At 43.8% G+C, this 18158-nt stretch overlaps 2 protein-coding genes across 3 annotated transcripts; both read left to right on the top strand.

Moving 5' to 3' along the window:
* The first annotated feature begins 317 nt into the window (after window positions 1–317).
* On the top strand, window positions 318–2308 carry si:ch211-113d22.2. Of its 2 annotated transcripts, none has more exons than XM_041937936.1 (3): window positions 318–432; window positions 994–1107; window positions 1499–2308. In XM_041937936.1, exons 1-3 carry the CDS (start codon window positions 384–386, stop codon window positions 1717–1719), a joined length of 384 nt encoding a protein of 127 aa, XP_041793870.1. In that variant the 5' UTR covers window positions 318–383; the 3' UTR covers window positions 1720–2308. The 2 variants fall into 2 exon arrangements, with proteins under 2 accessions (XP_041793870.1, XP_041793869.1); XM_041937935.1 differs by having other exon boundaries at window positions 357–432; window positions 967–1107.
* Window positions 2309–4298: 1990 nt separating this feature from the next.
* On the top strand, window positions 4299–16826 carry plekha2 (pleckstrin homology domain containing A2). The gene is made up of 12 exons (XM_041937856.1): window positions 4299–4557; window positions 7666–7826; window positions 7958–8014; window positions 8902–8950; window positions 9084–9181; window positions 11189–11287; window positions 11507–11596; window positions 11704–11772; window positions 11854–11924; window positions 12867–12930; window positions 14917–14994; window positions 15121–16826. The coding sequence occupies exons 2-12, from the start codon at window positions 7686–7688 to the stop codon at window positions 15571–15573; spliced, it is 1269 nt and encodes a 422-aa protein (XP_041793790.1). The 5' UTR covers window positions 4299–4557; window positions 7666–7685; the 3' UTR covers window positions 15574–16826.
* The last annotated feature ends 1332 nt before the right edge of the window (window positions 16827–18158 follow it).

Raw genomic sequence — 18158 nt, 5'->3', positions numbered from 1 at the left:
TGAATCATGACCTTGAGCTTTTTTGGCAGCTTCGCCGTCATTCTGCATCCACACTTGTTGCAGCCAAACTGTCAGTAGCTCAAGAAACAGTGTTGTAGGATCAACACTTTAACAAGTGACCTCAAAATACTGTTAATCACAACACTGATAGCTTTACACGCTGAAATGTAAGTGTCTCCCTGTTAAAGCTCGCTCAGTTAAGTCCATTACTGCAGGGTGCTGGCTGTGCAGCATAGATGCAGATTACAGAGATAAAACTTTAATGCCTAAACCCCCTCCTGCTCCACCTCAACCCCCGCTGTCCCCTCCATCAGAGCCTCCTCTCAGCTCATCCACTCTTCCTCTGGACTCTTGAAGACACAGTGACCTATCAGCCAGCTGCCATGAAGACTGCTCTCGTCCTGCTGCTGCTCATCTCTCTGGCCTGCCACAGTAAGTTTTCTACAACACTGATACCGACACTGGATTTGGGGGTTTTAGCAGTGGGGAAGGATTTAGTTGATTAGCAGCTGGCAGACTCATTGCGAGGTTACAGAAGCACTGTGATACAGAAGATCCAGGATTTCTCTGTCCTAACAGCTGACCTTTGTTAAAGATTAATTTTCCAAAGGCCAGCACAATTTGGAACACTTTCCATATAAATCTGTCACATATGTGAACCTGCAATGTTTCTATGATGTATACATCAACTGAATCAGCAATAAATTCAGCCTGTGTGGTGGAAAAATGTATACACTTGTGCAATCTAACAGCTTCTTGTGGCATATATCAGCTTTGGTTGTGTGCAAATGTGTTCAAGTCATAAATTTAAAACATGTATTAATTTCTGTGTGTGCAGGTGTGTGTGTGTGTGTGTGTGTGTGTGTGTGTGTGTGTGTGGATGCACAGTGGTGCAAAATGAACTATTTGTACAAAGTGCTAGCGCTTACACCCGCCTGTGAATATGCATCCTCAGTCTCAAGTCAGGTGGTCTCTCTTGCTCTGTCTGTCAAGGCCACGCCCTCAAATGTCACACATGCGTGGCGTCCAATGAGGACGACTGCAACCGACAGGGCTCCACCTCCTGCCCTCAGTACGCTGACGCCTGCTCCACCATCACAGGACCCAGTGAGTAAATGCCCACCCAGGAAAACATGCATCATGAATACGAATTGGTTGAATCCAGTATTGTGAAGGCCTCACTAGAGGTCAGCATAACACAGCTGCTCGTGTCACAAAATCAAACCTCTGTCTTATTCTGTTTGTTTATGTGTGAGCGAGCGTGTGATCATGAAGTCAGCCTCTCATTATTTGAGGTTGCTGGACGTTATCCCAGCAGCTTATGATAACCACAGACCTGCCCGTATGTGTGTGTGTGGAGAACACTACTGAGAGTGTGGGAGGGAGTTCATCGGGTTCACAGCGTCATACCAAGTTAACACAAGGCCTTCAATCGCTTCAAAACACTTTAAGTCTAAACGTCTGCCGGTATCATGCATCCATCTCGCTCTCCTTCCAGACACTGTGATGAAGTCGTGCACGTACAAGAGTTTCTGCGACAAGGCTCACGGCAGCAACTCAGGAGCCAAGATGCAATGTTGTTTTGGTGACGACTGCAACGGGCCCCACAAGAGCCACAGCCACTGGGACCACCACCACAACAGTGCAGGGGCTCTAGCCTCCAGCCCCGTCCTGCTGATCACGGCCCTGCTGCTGCACGTGGCCTTCGGTCGGCCGTGAACACCTCCACTTTTCTTCCCCCGCGGTGATTCATCATCTCCTCCTGATCTGTTTAATCCAATCATTTGCTATGTTTTCCAACCATCCACCCCCTCCTCTTCCTCACTGTGGCCCTCAGGGATTTTTCATCCAGGTTAACAAAAAAAAGGATTTGAGTGGTGGAGAGTTTCAAGCAGTTTAAGACAGAAAAGTATGTTTCTGATGACTGCACTGGTGCAGTGAAGGTCTGACCCATAAATACAAGCTTCAATTCAACGCCTTTTTTTGTGTCTTTTTTAAATCATCATCAAAATCTTGAATCGCAACCTCATTATCTATTATGGTATGTTCACTTTGAGCTGATGTAAAGCTATAAATGCATACAAAGTGAAGTGCACCTACCCATGACCCATGTGGTTTGGTAGGTGCTGGGGTGCCTCAGTGGGTAGCATAGTGCACAGCATGCTTGACACCATAGAACCACATTATTCACCTGTGTTGTTGTCATGGGGACCAGAATGGAAACTCTGAGTATTTTAACCCCACAGTCTCAGCAAAATGTTGTGGTCATGGTGTGTTTAGCGCTCTGATTGTTCGTTGTTGTTTTTTTTTTGTGCATGCAAGCTTGTCTGAATAAAGATACAATCACGCCCCTACACTTCTGTGTGTGCTGTATGTGTTTGTGTGTGGGTAAGATCACCTTGGTATGATATTTGACACCCCACACCTGACCTTTAAAGGCCAGAGAAAAGAAGTGCGTGTTTATGTCGATGATGATTGTAAAAGCAAGCGAGCAGTGGAGACAGAAAAGAGAGAGAAAATATATTTTTTAGTAGAAACGGGGGCTCTGTGGAAACTTCAGGACTTCCTTCTTCTGTGTAACTGGAATCCTGTGCAGTCGCCACAGGATATGAAATCAGCGAGGTAAGTCTCCCTCCTCAGGCAGGTCATATGACATGCAACCACTTCCTCTTAACAAGCCGCAAACTTTACCAAAAGAAAAAAAACTGAAACCCAGAATCACTCCTGCAAATGCAGATTTTTCATATTTCAGCACTTATATGCAGGCGACAGGCTCTGCAGAGGAAGACAGTGCACGTGGGAAAACTCTCTGAAGCCAAACTTGACTAGACGTCAGTGCTAAAAGCATGAGGTCAGGTCAGTTCTGCAAGCTTTCTTTCTGTCTCTCAGGGGTTTCATCACAGGACTCAAACTGTGGTTAACACCTTTGTTTCAAGGTGGAAAAACAGTAAAGCAACACTGAAGTATTTACGTGGGATACAGTGTGAGGTTCTTCACAATGTTTACAAGGAAAGTTGTACTTTTTAACCTGCAGCATTTGTCTGATGTTCAGGCTGCTACTTTGCATGTTAAGATTTATATAAACCCATAAAATAAGCTCAGAAAATAAGATGCATTGCTTTGGTTTAAACCATAATGTCGTCAAGCCAAGCACCACCCGGATACAATATTAAAACAGGCGTTATTCAGTCACGTTATTCTCTGAAAGGAACCAGGCCTGCATCAGTTGTAACACCTGAATTTCCTCCAACGGCTTTGAGTGACAACACGCCCTGTCATGCTACTACTTGCTTACTAAGATGTTTCTGAGGTTTCATGTATTTTTTTTTCTCTCTGATGTTAAATTGAAACTGTTTTGAGCTATACTGGTTTGCTTTGCTCCGAGGTGTTGTTTCAGAGTATTTACAGCGGTCTCACAGTCACTTGCTGTACATGACAAAACTGAATCTCAGACAGCCCTTGGACCAAGGAGCATTTCTGGTTGCACGTTCGCAGAAAACTGTTTTGCACAAACAGAAGACACGTAGCTGCGATTTCTGGGCTAATATTTGAAAAAAATGTTTAAGAGATTAATGTTATTTATAGCGTAAGTAAACCTAACCTTTACTTCTTTATTTAAATACAAATGTGAATGCAAGGCTTTTATTCAGGGCTGCAGGACGCAGAGGTTGCGTTTTACACTTGCACACATCACATATGTTAGGGGGGTTTAAGGCTGGTTCTGTCTTGGGACGGTCCTGCTTTTAGTGGCACATTTTTACATGTTGGTTTCCTGCTACTTTACACTAAAGCTCCTTTAGTACAGGAAGTGCATTTTTTGGCACATCATCTTGCACCTGTCACACACTCACCTCAAATGACAACTTTATGAATGACACTATTCTTCTCCGTGTTTTTGTTCATCCAGGTTCACACTTGTTTACACCAAGTTTACAATTCCAGCTGTCGTTTATAAGCACGGACTGATTCTGCTGCGTGCGTGCGTGCGTGCGTGCGTGTGCTTCTGTGCGCGTGCTTGACCCACTTCTCAAGTTGCCACCTGGGAGAAGAGGTAACGTGTCACACGCAGCTGCGGGAGGAAAAGTGCAGCGCGCGTTTTATTATATATTCCGAGAAAGCTTCAGCAAAACGTGCAGAAGCTGCTACCAGTAAAAAGTCAGGAAGAGGCTCACGCTGCGTCGCTTATCCTGCTAGACAAACACCGAAGCGCTTCAGGTCTGATCAGTTCCTCTTGTTAGAGTGCAGCAGCAGAAGAGAGGAGGAGGACCCGGCCGGAGCTGAGAGGACGCATAGATCACATCCGGGGCTGGTTTATTCTAATAACGAAACGTCCAAACCCGGAAAAAAGTCAGGTCTTCTGTAATCCGATCACACAAACAAACAGACGAGAGAGTCGGAGGGTGGTGCACGCCGGCTTTGTTCATGTACTCTGATTGTAACAGTGATTAAAACTTGAAAATACCATGCGCCAAGGCGTTTGCCAAACTCGGGTGTCTCCTCTCTGCTTCGGAGCCGTGCGGGGCGCTGGCTGTGGCGCACACTGACTCTCCACAGCGGGTAAGTAGTCAGTCGACAGTGGCACTTTGTGTGTGTGTGAGTGTGAGTGTGCGTGCGTGCGTGCGTGTGTTGCCCCATGCCCGTGTGCGATGGCTCAGTACAGTAGGTGTGGCAGGCCTTCGAGTCGTTGGATCTTGTGAGTCAGTGCAGGTCATCTGAGCAGAACTAATGCAACGTCTGTCAGGTGTCGCTGAGTAATTCTGCCAGATCGCATTTTAAACTTTTCACTGCGCGCGCATTATCACGCCACAGACGCGCGCGCTCAGGGTCATTCAGCGGCGTGAAGCTCGTGCCTGCACTGCAGCAGATGCGGTTGCATGTGTGTGAAGATCCAGCTGTCACCTGAACGCAGGGGCGAGACGCAACGGGACGTCTACATGTTGCTTATTTTGTCCGACCAGCTGTCCAGAACTCCAAGATGTTGAGTTTTATGTCCAATTTAGAGGTAATTGTCTTTACATTTCCACTCCACCACATCTCAGAGGGAAATATTGCACTTTTTACTCCACCACACTTACTCCAGATTTCTACATTCTAAAACATGTGATGGCTGTATGACAGTTGCTAGGGTGGCTAGGGTTTCTTAAAGATTTCAATTGACCATCCCATTGACTTAGGAGCTAACAACAACATCCTCCTTTAAAAATATATAAAATTATTAAACTTGAGCTTTTTTAATCATAAAAACAACTTAATTTCACATTAGGAGTCGAGTAAATGCAGAATGATGCCTCCCAAACGATCCAGGTGCTCTTGTTAAAGTGTGGTGAGAATGAACCTCAGACCACCCTCCCTGAAGCAAAAGGAAAAATACATACCCCTCCCACCTTTTGTGACCCCCCCCCTCCTCCTAGCAACACTGAAGTAAGTCTTCCATGTTAATGTGTCAATAATATCAATAATATTCAAGCGCTGTCAGCTAATCGTCACAGGTTTGATGCTCAAACGATTAATCGGTCATAGAATGCTGAATAGTTTGATTTTCAGTCTATCGATTCAGCTCTAAGCTAAAGGGGAACCACCTCCTGTGGCTTTGGAGGGACCCATTTGGTTGTAATTTGAGGCGATTAACCACATGGTGCTTCAGTTTTTGCTCTTAAAGTGTTAAACCTCTACATTACAAACTGGGGGCATGTTTGAAAGACGTGTTCACCAGGCAGGGAGGGTCTAAAAGAAAGATGCTGCTACTGAGTTGTGTTCAGGGACGTGTAGGATCGAGCGTTTGTGGAGCTTCACTCTGAGTCGAAAAGGGCCTTGGCTCATTCTGCATCGACTCTGCCCATTCTTTCGTTGTTGTGTTATTGTGAGTGTGAGATCAGTTTGAATCAGTTCCTGAGAGTTAGAAAAGAGGGTTACACAAATAAAGCAGATGCGTATACTGAGCGTAGGTGGGTTTCACTTCGCTGCCCTGGATGTGGTAAAAAATGATGTCTGATATTCACTGCTGTGATCTGTACATGGTGTTCTGTCATCGTACACACACACACTCTGAATGATGTGTGTGTGTGTGTGCGTGTGTGTGCATGTGTGCGTGTGTGATCCTGCTACAATTCAAAGCCGCAGAATGAATGATGAATGATATTTATTGGTAAAGTGTCGCCAGAGATGCCACAACCTCACCACTGCTTCTCCCTGTAATGGTTAAACCAGATGTTTTTTGATACCCAAAATGGTTTATGTGTGTGTGTATGTGTATGTGTATGTGTGTGTGTGTGTGTGTGTGTGTGTGTGTGTGGGGGGGGGGGGGGTATTTTCAGATACCAACTCCTTTCAGAGTTGGTATCCGTGTGACCCCCGCAGCATCATTTTGACTTTTCAGTAACACCCAGAGTTTCGGCATAAGGCTCCTGAATGGTTTGTATGTTTGACCTATTTCATCGGTTGCACGTCCGCTGCATCTGAAGCTTAGCCCACCAGTTTTTCAAAGCAGTTTCAAAATGAAGCGCTTTCCAAATCGTCGATGCAAAAAATTGTTCGACAGGAGTTCAACCGGCACAGCGAAGATGCTGCTTGTGTGTGTGTTGTTGTTTCTCTGTGTTTGTCTGTGCTTTGTTGCATTACGTGTGGGAGCGTTTTCATGGAAATTTTGATAATTTCCATCTCTTCAGTGGTTTTAAGCCAAAACGGTCCTGTAAAAGCACTGGCAGAGGGCTCCGCCATTCAGTCCTGATTATAGATTTTATATGACTGTCACTTAGGTTATAATTTTTCTTCTTATATAAAAAAAAATCAGTTGCAGATGTGGCCTAGTTATCCAACACATTACCTTTGTGGCCACATTACATTTAATAAATATATGTTTTAATTCAAGTTTAGGGAAAAGTGAGGACTTATGCAAAGGAAAGTGTGCAGAAAGCCTGCATTCATCTGACTGTGTTCAGTTTATCTCTGATTATTTCATGTTTAGTGCGCAGAGATGCAACAGGAGCAACAGTGGAGGGACTGAAAGAAGAACGAGATCATAAAATAGAGCTCTCACTGTGCCAGAAGTCTTCTGACTCGCCCCCAAACAATAAAAAAGTGCTTTTATGTACAGATGTCCAACACGGATAAAGTTCTGCCGGAAAGCAAACACGGCTGAAATGTCATCAGCATACCTGAGTGTCTGAGCTGAACGACTGTTGAGAAGTCAGTCAGCAGCTCGGTGATTCACAAGCATGGCATCATCTTAATGAATGCACCCCACCCCCCCCCCCCCCCCCCCCTTTCCTCTCCTCTTTTTTCCCCTCTCCTCCCTCCCTCTCCTCTCTCTTTTCTGGCCAGTGGAAATGTGCGTGTGTGCAGATCTTGAGTGCAGTCTGTAATTTTTGGCTGTGGTGGAGGGCCTCAGCTCAGCCTCAGGCTTCAGGGTTTGCTGCTCAGCCTCAATCACGTCACATGAAAAACTGCTGAGAGCGAGCGGGTCTCTTTCTTCCTGTGTGTGTGTGTGTGTGTGTGTGTGTGTGTGTGTGTATTTGAACAGTAAATGAAAGATGGTTTATCCTCCACATCTGCCTGTCCCTGCCTGTCTGTCCTATGAGTCTGTCTCCTTCTGTTGCTCTCTTTTGCCTCTTATTGTCCATCTGACTTGAGTGTCTGTCTGTCTCTCCATCCGCCTGTGCGTCCCAGTGATATGTGATAGCAGCAGCATGCCGTACATGGACCGGCTGAACCGTGTATGCGGCTTCCTGGACATCGAGGAGAAGGAGAATAGCTCCCGCTTCCAGAGACGATACTTCATCCTGGACACACAGGGAAATGCTCTGCTGTGGTATATGGACAACCCTCAGGTGCTCCACACATACATGCATGACACCAACTTGCACAAACAGCAAGAGGAAGTGAAATTGACCAATAGGAGACGCATAACCTTGGACTCTGAGCCAATGACGGGTCTGTGTGTTTGTGTTTCTGCGTGCAGAACCTGCCCAGCGGAGCAAGCTTTGTTGGCAGCCTGAAGCTAACCTACATCTCTAAGGTAAACCGCCGCCTGCCATTTCACTTTGCTGTGGGTTGTAGTTGCATAATGTCCCATGAACTCCACGCATGTCTGAGCGGCGAGGACGCAGGAATTCGCAGTGCGCACAAATAGAAACATGCAAATAGGGTGCACAGATAGAGCGGATCGGAGTTATCTGTAACTCTAGTTAACGGTCACATGCAGAAGCAGACTTTGTGAAGTTTTCCAGATGTCAGCGCTCGCTGAGCTAACCAGAGATAATGACATCTGGCTTGACTGCACTGCTGCGCTGACAGCTCCTCCCAGGACACTCAAAGAGACGTCAAAGATATGAAATGTTTCTCCTCTCCTCATGTCTTCTATCCTTTCCTTATATCTCCTCCTTTCCCTTTTTCTTCTCTCATTTTCTTAAGTTTCCTCTCCTTATGCCTCCTCTCCTAATTACTCATCTACTTTCCTTATGTCTCCTCTCCTTTCCTTATGTCTCCTCTCCTTTCCTTTTGTCTCCTCATCTCATTTTGTCTCCCCTTCTCTCTTCTCCTTTTTCCTTGTCCTTTACTTCATTTTGTCTCCTCTCCTTTTGTCTCCTCTCCTTCTGTCTCCTCTTCTCTCCGATTGTCTCCTGTCCTTTCCTTTTGTCTGCTCTTCTCTCTGTTCGTCTCTTGTTCCCTTCTTTTGTATCCTCTTCTTTTGTTTTTTGTCCCCTCTCCTTTTGTCTCCTCTCCTTTGGTTTCCTCTCCTTTTTTTTGCTGCTTCTCTTTCGGTCCCCTCTACTTTTGTCTCCTCTTCTCTTCTTTTGTCTCCTGTCTGCTCCCTTTGTCTCCTCTCCTTTCGTTTGTGTCTCCTCACCTTTGATCTTTGTCTCCTCTCCTTTCCTTTTGCCTCCTCTTCCCTCCTTTTCTCAGGTGAGTGAAGCAACGGCGAAGCAAAAGCCGAAGACCGAGTTCTGCTTTGGTGAGTTTTTTCAGGGAAACACTGAGTCGGTTATGCAGTCGTGCACAATGGCATTAATTTTATTTACACATGTGATTAAATGACATAGTGCTGTTATGGTGGATATTCATAGAATCGGTGTCTATTTTTGTAGTCATAAATGCAGTTTCGCGGCGGTACTTCCTCCAAGCCAACGATGTGACTGACATGAGGGACTGGGTGGCTGCTCTCAACAAGGCCAGCAAGATCACTGTGAGTGCAACACACACACACACACACATAATATTATAACCAGATATCTTTGTCTAATGTGTCGTTAGAACGAGCGGAGTTAGCAGGTATTGATAAGGGATTTGTTTCCACCTGAGTGGAGGAAGCTCCAGTTTGCAGTGGTGTGGCTGAAAGCAGTTTGGTCCGGGAGGACGCTGCCCACAGATACCCTCTCACATACTTGGTGAACGAGGAAACTGTGAATGTGCATGAATATGAGCGATAACACGCACGTCACTGTGGTGGAGGTGTCAAAACGCTATTGTGAGTGTGTAATTGAACACGGCTTGTACATTCATTTTGCACATTTGCATGCTATTTGTGTGTTTGTGAGACAGGCAGATGTCTCATGACGGCAGATGACGGAAGAGCATTTCTCTTCTTCTCTCACCTGCAAATTGACACAGGAAGCAGCACTTCACTCTCTCTCTTTCATTTCCCCTTTGATGGGAGGGCTTCTCTGCTGCCTTTTCTCAGCTTCCTTGGCAGTCAGTAAACTCAATTAAAGCTTGTGTAAAAAAAAACTGTCTTAAAGCAGAATGTACCTGATGCAGGAATGAAAGTAAAGCACTGAGTAATAAAATTCACATAGACACTTAGAAAGGATAAAAGCCCTTCACATGACATTTCTATTATTAATTTGCTTTCTCCAGACACGTTAGAGGGTGGAAGTGTTTACATATTTGCCATTTATTCTTTATCAAGGTTTTTTCTTTCGCAGTTTCTGCATTATTGGGCGTTTATATCATTAAAATACAGACAGGAAATCTCTGCTGCACCTTTTAGATCACCAGGACGTCTCATATCATTTATTTTTAGCATTTGATTCATTCTAGATATTTTCTTTTGCTAGGTCTTTGTGGATTTTTCACCTCAGGTTTACACACTTTATCTGTATGCATATAGTTCATATTTAAGGTGCATCAGTGGCCTTTTATTTTACTTTGTTTGATTATGAATGCTGTTCATGAAATAACAGTCCAACAACTGTTATAGAAATGTTGCAGTTGAAGTTTTGTTTGCATTTCTCAATGAAACCAGTGACCTGTGTGAACTCACAAGCTTGCTTGTGACTGCTGATGCTGCGCTCACCGGCTGCTTTTTGCAGTTAACAGAAGTTAACGGCTCATTGCTTTTGTGGAGGCACAGTAGTCGTTACCTTGGCAACAACTTCCCCTCCTTGGGGTCATGTTAGAACATTTAATACAATCAACAAATGTTTACACTTGTGTTACATAGAGTAAATATAACAATTGCAATGTCTTTTACCGATCACAATAGAATGACATCAAAACCAAACATGACATGTTAAGACATTAAATATAAAAATAATAATAATAATAAGAAAATCACAGAATACCGATTTCCCTTGTTGATTTTGCTTGCCTTTTTTATTTTAGAAAAACCTTTTTAATTGTTGCTTAAAACCTTTTTAGCTACATTTGTCTTATATAAAGTATCACAATAGAATGACATCAAAACCAAACATGACATGTTAAGACATTAAATACAAAAATAATAATAATAATAAGAAAATCACAGAATACACATTTCCCTTGATGATTTTCCTTGCCTTTTTTAGAAAAAAAACCCTTATTAATTGTTGCTTAAAACCTTTTTAGCTACATTTGTCTTATATAAAGTATGGTAGACTATTCCTTTGACGTATATCTAAACTCACATTGTTGTCCTTTCTTGATCTCTTTGTTTTTTCCAGGCTAGTTAATGGATTGTAGCATAACCATCTGTTCACTGGTTTGTGTCAGGTGCCTGGTAAAGGATGTTAAAATTAAAACGCTTAAGCAACCGCACAAACTGCGTTGGATGCTGTCATGCAGAACACATTACAGTTGTACTGTTGCAGCATGGAGACTCCCAGTGGGACTGAAACCGCTGACCCCTGGAAATTAGTAGCAAACTTTACCCTCTAAGCTCTGCTTGTTAATATCATGCTAGTTAATGTTATCCAACCCTTTGCTGTGCTTGCAGGTTCCTAAGTCTGGCCCCTCTGATACTCAGGTGGGGAAGAGACAGCAGGCCTACAAGACAGAGATCATCGGTGGCGTGGTGATGCAGACTTCCATCCAGGTAATGAGAAGGAAGCTGTGGTTACTATGACGATGTTAAATTGACACGGATGATGCTGGCAGGCAGGATTTGCGTGAATGAGCGTTGTTGTTTTTCTGTTACTGAGCTTGCTCTCTGCTTCCAAAACCACTTTGTGTGTAATCTGGTGTGTTTTGAAGACGGCGGTTAGGTGATTGTTACAGTGATACTGAAGACGGTTATGGTGATGAAATGTTTCAGAATGAGAGCGAGGAGACAGAAGGGAGAGAGAGGAAAGGCCACAGGCCAGGCGTGCTGAGGTGCGGTTACTGTGTCAAACAGGGAAATGTGGTGAGTGCCCAGCTACTTGGAACTGATTAACTCTGTTATAACTCTGTGAATAAAAAAACTGCATGTGGAAACTGAAACGTGCGTGTGTGTGTGCACGTGTGTTTCAGAGGAAGAGCTGGAAGCGGAGGTTTTTCACCCTGGATGACAATGCAGTCAGCTACTACAAGTCTGAGATGGTGAGGCAGACTTCCTCTCACATGTTGATGTTTTTTTGTGTGACTGTGCTCTTTGTCTGAATTGTGCAACATATGTCTCAGGATAAGGAGCCTCTTCGAGCTATTCCACTAAGGGACATTCAGAAGGTCCACGAGTGTCTCGTCAAGTCAGGGTGAGTCAAATGTGAATCACCAAGTTAGATTCTCCCAAAGTTTTACCTTTTCTCCATCTGTTTAGCTCTGATTTAAACATATTGGGTACAAATATTTGGATAAGAACAGATCACACTGTAAACAGATACGAACAGCATCCATGTTCATTTATTTTTTACAAACCAAAAATAGGTTAACATGGTTGATATTCAGACATTCAAGGAGGTTTTATCTGCAATTCTTTTTGATCAGTTTCCTTCAGACTTGTTGTTCAGTGCAGGATGAAGCATGACTCATGTTGCAGAGGAGCTGTTTTTACCTCATAATCAACTGATCTATGATCTGTGAAGCCTGGCACCCTGCACAACTTGACAGCGGACGGAAACTGACAGGCTGAAGTTAGGGACTGTCTCAAAAGTGCCTGCAAAATGACAGAAGATTTTCTATCTGGGCCTTGTGCTGCACGCTCTGTCTCAATAACTGTTAGGGCTCATTTTTTAGCTTTCTCATGTTTCATCTTAGTCACTTCAGACCAACTTTACATCAACCTGGACCCCCATTACTTACACAACCTCCGTTTTTAAAAAGAGAAATCACACAACATGAACCGATGCAGTTCTGACGTGTATGTTCCCACTGTTAAACCTCCCGTTCTGCTTCCATGAACAGTTACACAGCTTATAATAATTTAATTAAGTATATACTTACTATATATATATACATACATACATACATACATATGAAGTTTAAATGACAAAGAGCAAAAATCTGACCACAGAAAATTAGGCAGTCTTGACAGTAGAAAAGAATGGCTGGTCATTCACATCTGTATAAATACAGATGTGAATACCGACATTTTTGTCTGAAATTTAGTATATCTGCAGTACACTATTTCTACCAAGCTGTCCCTTTAGCCACTGTTTAACCCAGTATGATAATTTTCCTCCATGTGTGTCCATCAGGGATCTCCTGCTGAGAGACAACCTGTTTGAGATCATCACAAGCTCCCGAACCTTCTACATTCAGGTACAATGCTGTACAATTACCTGTTATACCAACCAATGAGAAGCTTCGTTCCTCACAGGCTTTTTTAGATGTGTGAAAACATCGATTAGGTACGAGTTATTTTGTGAGTTAGTGCAGAGAGGCGCTTTATTCCCAGGTGTATCCGTCCTGATGTTTTGAGCTGTTGCTCTGTAAATGCTCTGCCACTGATGTGAAACGGGCACAGCCATCTGTAACCATAACAACAATAACATCCTGCCCGCCACCCCCCCGGGAGAACAGCTGACTGAGAGGAGGGGGGCAGATCAGATGGGAAGTGCTGGGAGAAGAGAGAGGGACTACGAGCATGAATGCTTTTATTTTTGTCCGTGCAAGAAAAAAAAAGGAAGCAGGACAGATATTTAGTAAACTGAAACAAACAACATATAAACAAAAATAGATTTAAAAGAGACCGTTATCATAGCGGAAGAGCATAAACCCAAGACCAACATCAAAAGTAAAGAGTCCAAAATGTATTTATTATTAAGTTTATGTATATGCAGTCTGAACAAACTTAGAAGTGACATAAAATGCTCATAAAAATCTCTACATTTGCTTGTTCTGTCTCACATATAGATATTTAGTTGAATATCAAAAAACTAGCAAATCTTCACACTTAAGAGGCTCCAACCAGTTTGTCTTAATCACACTACAGAGAGTTTTTAAACTGATTATGAGATGGACAAAATGATTTACGACACGCAGACCAGAAGGGCTGAAGTTTACATTTTCCCAGGCTAGGCTGGGCAGCGAGTAGGCCGTCAGGCCGTAAAAGGAAGCAGGAGATTTTTTCTTTAGAGAGTTTTATTTTTGACGTTATGTTTAGTGGTTACGGCTGATACTGCGGCAGGATCATCAAATAGAAATAGAAAAGAACTGACTGAAGGACAAAAAAAATAGCTGAAAGGGACAGTGACAGAGCACGAAAATACGGGTCAGCCTCGGTCAGCCATTCAACAGGTGAAGGGAACTGTGGGATTTGGAAGGATTTGAAACCGATCCCCTGTTCCTCCCATCTGAACCTGTTCGCTGTAGGCTCACATGTTCCCCAGGTGTTGAACAGTGTTTAGACAAAAAATTATTCAAAATAAGTTGGGTTTTTCTTTCATTCGCTTCCAACACAAATGCAGGTGATAGCAGGTCAAGATATTACAAGCTGAGGCGGTGCAAACACTACCACTTTTGTCCACAGGGGTCGCCAAAATCAACATAAAAATCAAAGTTCCTTGTAGTTACTTTTTTGGTGGACAAACTACGTAATGCTAACAGTTTATCTTATAGCTTCATATATTTCTTTGTCTGCAGTTGTCGGCTGACATATACTGTACACAGATATTGGCATTCTGATATATTATTCGGGCTCTGGAATTCTGTATTTTCTTTCGTGTAAAAGCTACTCACCCTTGAACCTCAGTGTTGTTTCATGCTGATGATGTAAATCTTTAAAAAGCAGGTCACAAATATATTATTTCATTTTTTAAAGTGTATATTTTAGATATTTGTTGGGCACTGTTGGTTTTGGTAAACTTCACTAAAAGCAGAGTAGATAGTGCCTTTGTTATGGACTATTTTCAGCAGCGGATTAATACAAATTGGTTAAATACTAAGTATTTATGATGGCAGGTATGTGAGATTGACTCAAAACAAACTGCATTAGCCAAGTTCATTGTATTGAGGGAACATTTCAATGAATGCAGCTGTATGGCCCAGTAATGTTTGTTTTTAAAAGTTGTCGGACAAGTTTTTGTGACTCAGATCAGTGAGCTACATCAGCTCTGGCTACACAAACAATACTTGCTAGCAAGATGAATTTTTTGTTTGGTTTTTGTCTTGTCACGAGTTTTGTTGCCAATAAGACGAATATGGATTATTGATTAGCAGCTATTAGACAATGTGACCCAGTACAATAGAACAAACCATGGCAGTAGCTCACGCAAGGTTTTATCTTCTGGTAATGTTTCTATATAGACAGACTCTCCAGACGAGATGCATGGCTGGATCAGGGACATTGAGATGAAGATCCAGGACTTCAGAGGTCCCCCTAAGGTAACAGCAACTTTTGTCTTTCCCAAAATACCCTTCAATCCTTTCTCTCTAGATGCTCCTGGAGAAGGGAAACTCGGATCAAAAGGATGTGATAAAGGCTGATGGTGTGTTTCTCTCTCATTGCAGGGTTCCTCATTTAAACGTGCATCCTCTTGCTATCGAAGTCACAACGCCTCCTCTGCGTCTCGAGGTCAACAGGGCGATGAGCGCAGACCTGCGCTGGTCAAGTCCTGCTCCGTGGCCCCAGGATGGCAGCCCTGGATGCCCGTCCCACCGTGTGAGCCGTCCATCCTGGGTGCAGAGGACGACGATAGTGCTTTCAGCTCCGTGCCCACCTTGCCCTCTCTCTCCTCCTCCTCCACCTCCTCCTCCACCTCGTCTTCCTCCAACTCCCTCTCCACCCCGACCCCTTGCCCCACCGTGCCTCCAGCAGCTTCAAGCAGCGGGCTGGGGATCCTCACGGCGTCCGGAGACATGGCCAGCGAGCGTCGGAGGCACCGCTCGCAGCCTCAGCCTCACACCGGCTGCAGCTTCCCCTTTAGCCTGGACGACGACAGCATCCGCACCACAGACGTCTAGTTCAGTGAAGTGGACTTAAGTGTTGGTACCTGCTTTAAAATGAATGTGACTGGTAATAATAGTATTCCCTGCTAATGAAGTGACACTGTGACCATCTGCCTCAATGCTATGACATGATATTGGGGCCCCCTGCTGGTCTTCTAGCTGTATTGTAGACGAAGGCTGCACCCAGCTGGAAGGGGCGCGAGGGGCGCAGCGTTTGTTGTTGACGGGACTGTGAAGAAGTACGATGGAGTGTTTTTAGTGCAACTTCCTCTGAAAACTTGAATAATATCATTATTAATTGTTCTTGCAGACAAATGATGGCACATGCGTTCCACCTGTTGCACTTGTCTCCCACCAGAGATGTAACTCTGTCATCACAGACATGTCTTCACCCCTGCTAGAAGTATTCCCAAACAAGTGTTTAAAGACATTTTAACACATTCATATCCATAATTTTTATATTCCAGCTTATATTCACTAAATACTTTAAAATCATTTTTAGTTTCTTTTGAGTCCAGCAGTGTTTTTCCCCTCTTTCTTCCTGAGATGCACAGTTTGTAAAAAGCCACACACCAACTTACCTTCATTAATAATTAACACGTATTTTATTACTAACATCTAATCAGGTGTGTGTGGGGGAAAGTATCCTGTAGGTCTCGTAAAAAAGGTACATGCACACGCATGACTGACTGAGGGCTCCTCTGCTGTTGGTTCAGCTGGTGCAGACAGAGAACACGGAGTCAGCAGCATCTTTTACGTGTTCGCACTATGTTTCACACAGGAGGTTTTTAATACTTGGCTTCAAGATCAATTGTCAGTAAACTGTGACTCCTTTGAACAGGGTACCATAATAATACAGCCGTGTTTCAGTGGTACTCGTTAGTAGAATGTACTGCCAGCATCAAAGTACAGCTGATCAGCTGGTTGACTGCTTTGTAAATGTGATTTTCTTACTGCAGCATTATGTGGGGAAAACGTGCCACTACTTCTGGTAATTTAATTGTAATTCCGCACTTTGCTTTTCTCATTTGTACTTGTGTTTTTTTTTTGTCACAGCTTTCACAGCAGATATTGCAGCTTCCTCTGAGAAGATGCCTCAGATACTTTGTGTTGTTACACCAGTAGTCTCAGGCCCTCTCGGGCTCACCTCAAGGCTTCATTGATGTGGTACCATGTTCGTGTCTATTTCCGTTTTCTGAAGCTGTGTGCACTCGTCTGCCTGCGTATAATGTTAATTTTCTTTCTTGTACATTAAATGATGCTTTTTATTTGTCTTGCTTGATTTGTCTTTGATCAGCTGTTGAAGTTCATAGTTGGTTTCAGTTTGACTTTTCACGCTCTGCCATCTAGTGGCCGACCAGGCAATCTACATTTTGCACCAAAGATGGCACAAACTAACTTTGAAGAGTTTCTTAAATTGTCTTTTGATGTCAAGTGATGGCAGCGAGACTTTTAAAGTTTTATCTGTGTTTTCTCTTCAAAGTGCACAAATGTCCAACTGCCAGACATACAGAGGGTCACGGCCGACGTATTTGACCTTTAACACTGTAACCTTAAACACATGCACGCTATGTAGACACAAACACAAGCATGCACACCCATGCACATGCAAATCTAGTGCCCAGAGGCTGCGTTAAGTGAAGTGTTTCACACGTCCAGTGCAAAGGTCCATTAGGTAAAACGCCTAAAGCTGTGTCCTGACCTCCGTCCACTTCCCCGTCCGCCTCACAGTGCAGCTGTGCGGCTGCAGGCCCGGCCAGAGTAAAGTGTCTCCACTGAACGGTTTAAATTGTGTCGGTAGGTAAAAAGGCCCTGAGTGCCTGTGAAATGTCAGCTGTGTTTAAATGAGTTTTCAGTCTGTTAAAGACAAACCTCCTCTAGGTCCTGAGAGAAATTCAAGCAGAAACATGTGGCAGGGCCAGTGGTGATGGAAGTCAGGCTAGTTTAAGGAAAGGAAAGATGGGGATGAGTCTGTGTATTTGTGTAAAACAAACTCTTCTCACTTTTGGCCTGTTAAAAACCAACTAAACTCTGATCTAAAACATCTCACCAGTATAATCAACTCCTCTGGTGAGCTCCTCATCACTCTATTTGAAGTTGTTAACAGCTTGTGTGTGTGCACACAGAAGCAATAAAGAGGTAAAGGTCTAAATATGTCACACTATATAAGCCTTCCAGGTTGAATTTTTTGCACAAACATAACGTAAAGGTCAGGTAGCACTTCAGTTTGACGCCTGTGAGTGACAGGCAGCCTGAGGGCAGACAGACACACTGCTCCTCTAAATGTTAATGTTCCCACATGGATGACTCTGCACCAGACTGCTCTGCGCCCCCTGGTCTCATTACACTCTGGTGATTTTAGATGTTACTCCTGAGTACAGTTACTGCTGGCGAGTTATGTGTATATGATGAAGGCAACTACATGAGTTTTGTTTGTTCCTTTTGGCCTTAATCACAACGATTTCTTTGCTCTACACCGCTGCACTGTTTCTCCGTTTGCAGAAGAAGGCCACCAGAGGGCGCTGCAACACATCACTCACCACACTGTCAGAGCGCGCGCAACTAAAGATGTCATGAGCTCATAAAGCAGCCCTGCCCGC

This window comes from Chelmon rostratus, chromosome 5 (assembly GCF_017976325.1).
Source record: "Chelmon rostratus isolate fCheRos1 chromosome 5, fCheRos1.pri, whole genome shotgun sequence".
Classification (NCBI taxonomy): domain Eukaryota; kingdom Metazoa; phylum Chordata; class Actinopteri; order Chaetodontiformes; family Chaetodontidae; genus Chelmon; species Chelmon rostratus.
Note: the sequence above shows the minus strand (reverse complement) of the source record. Positions and strands in the feature narration are given on the sequence as shown.

Bases quoted from the DNA above. Each gene is read 5' to 3' on its own strand.
- si:ch211-113d22.2 (XM_041937935.1), top strand. From the start codon at position 384: ATGAAGACTGCTCTCGTCCTGCTGCTGCTCATCTCTCTGGCCTGCCAC. The intron at 433-966 runs GTAAGTTTTCTA...GTCTCAAGTCAG, and splicing joins CATCTCTCTGGCCTGCCACA to GTGGTCTCTCTTGCTCTGTC. The intron at 1,108-1,498 runs GTGAGTAAATGC...CTCTCCTTCCAG, and splicing joins CTCCACCATCACAGGACCCA to ACACTGTGATGAAGTCGTGC.
- plekha2 (XM_041937856.1), top strand. From the start codon at position 7,686: ATGCCGTACATGGACCGGCTGAACCGTGTATGCGGCTTCCTGGACATC. The intron at 11,773-11,853 runs GTGAGGCAGACT...CATATGTCTCAG, and splicing joins GCTACTACAAGTCTGAGATG to GATAAGGAGCCTCTTCGAGC. The intron at 12,931-14,916 runs GTACAATGCTGT...GTTTCTATATAG, and splicing joins CCCGAACCTTCTACATTCAG to ACAGACTCTCCAGACGAGAT.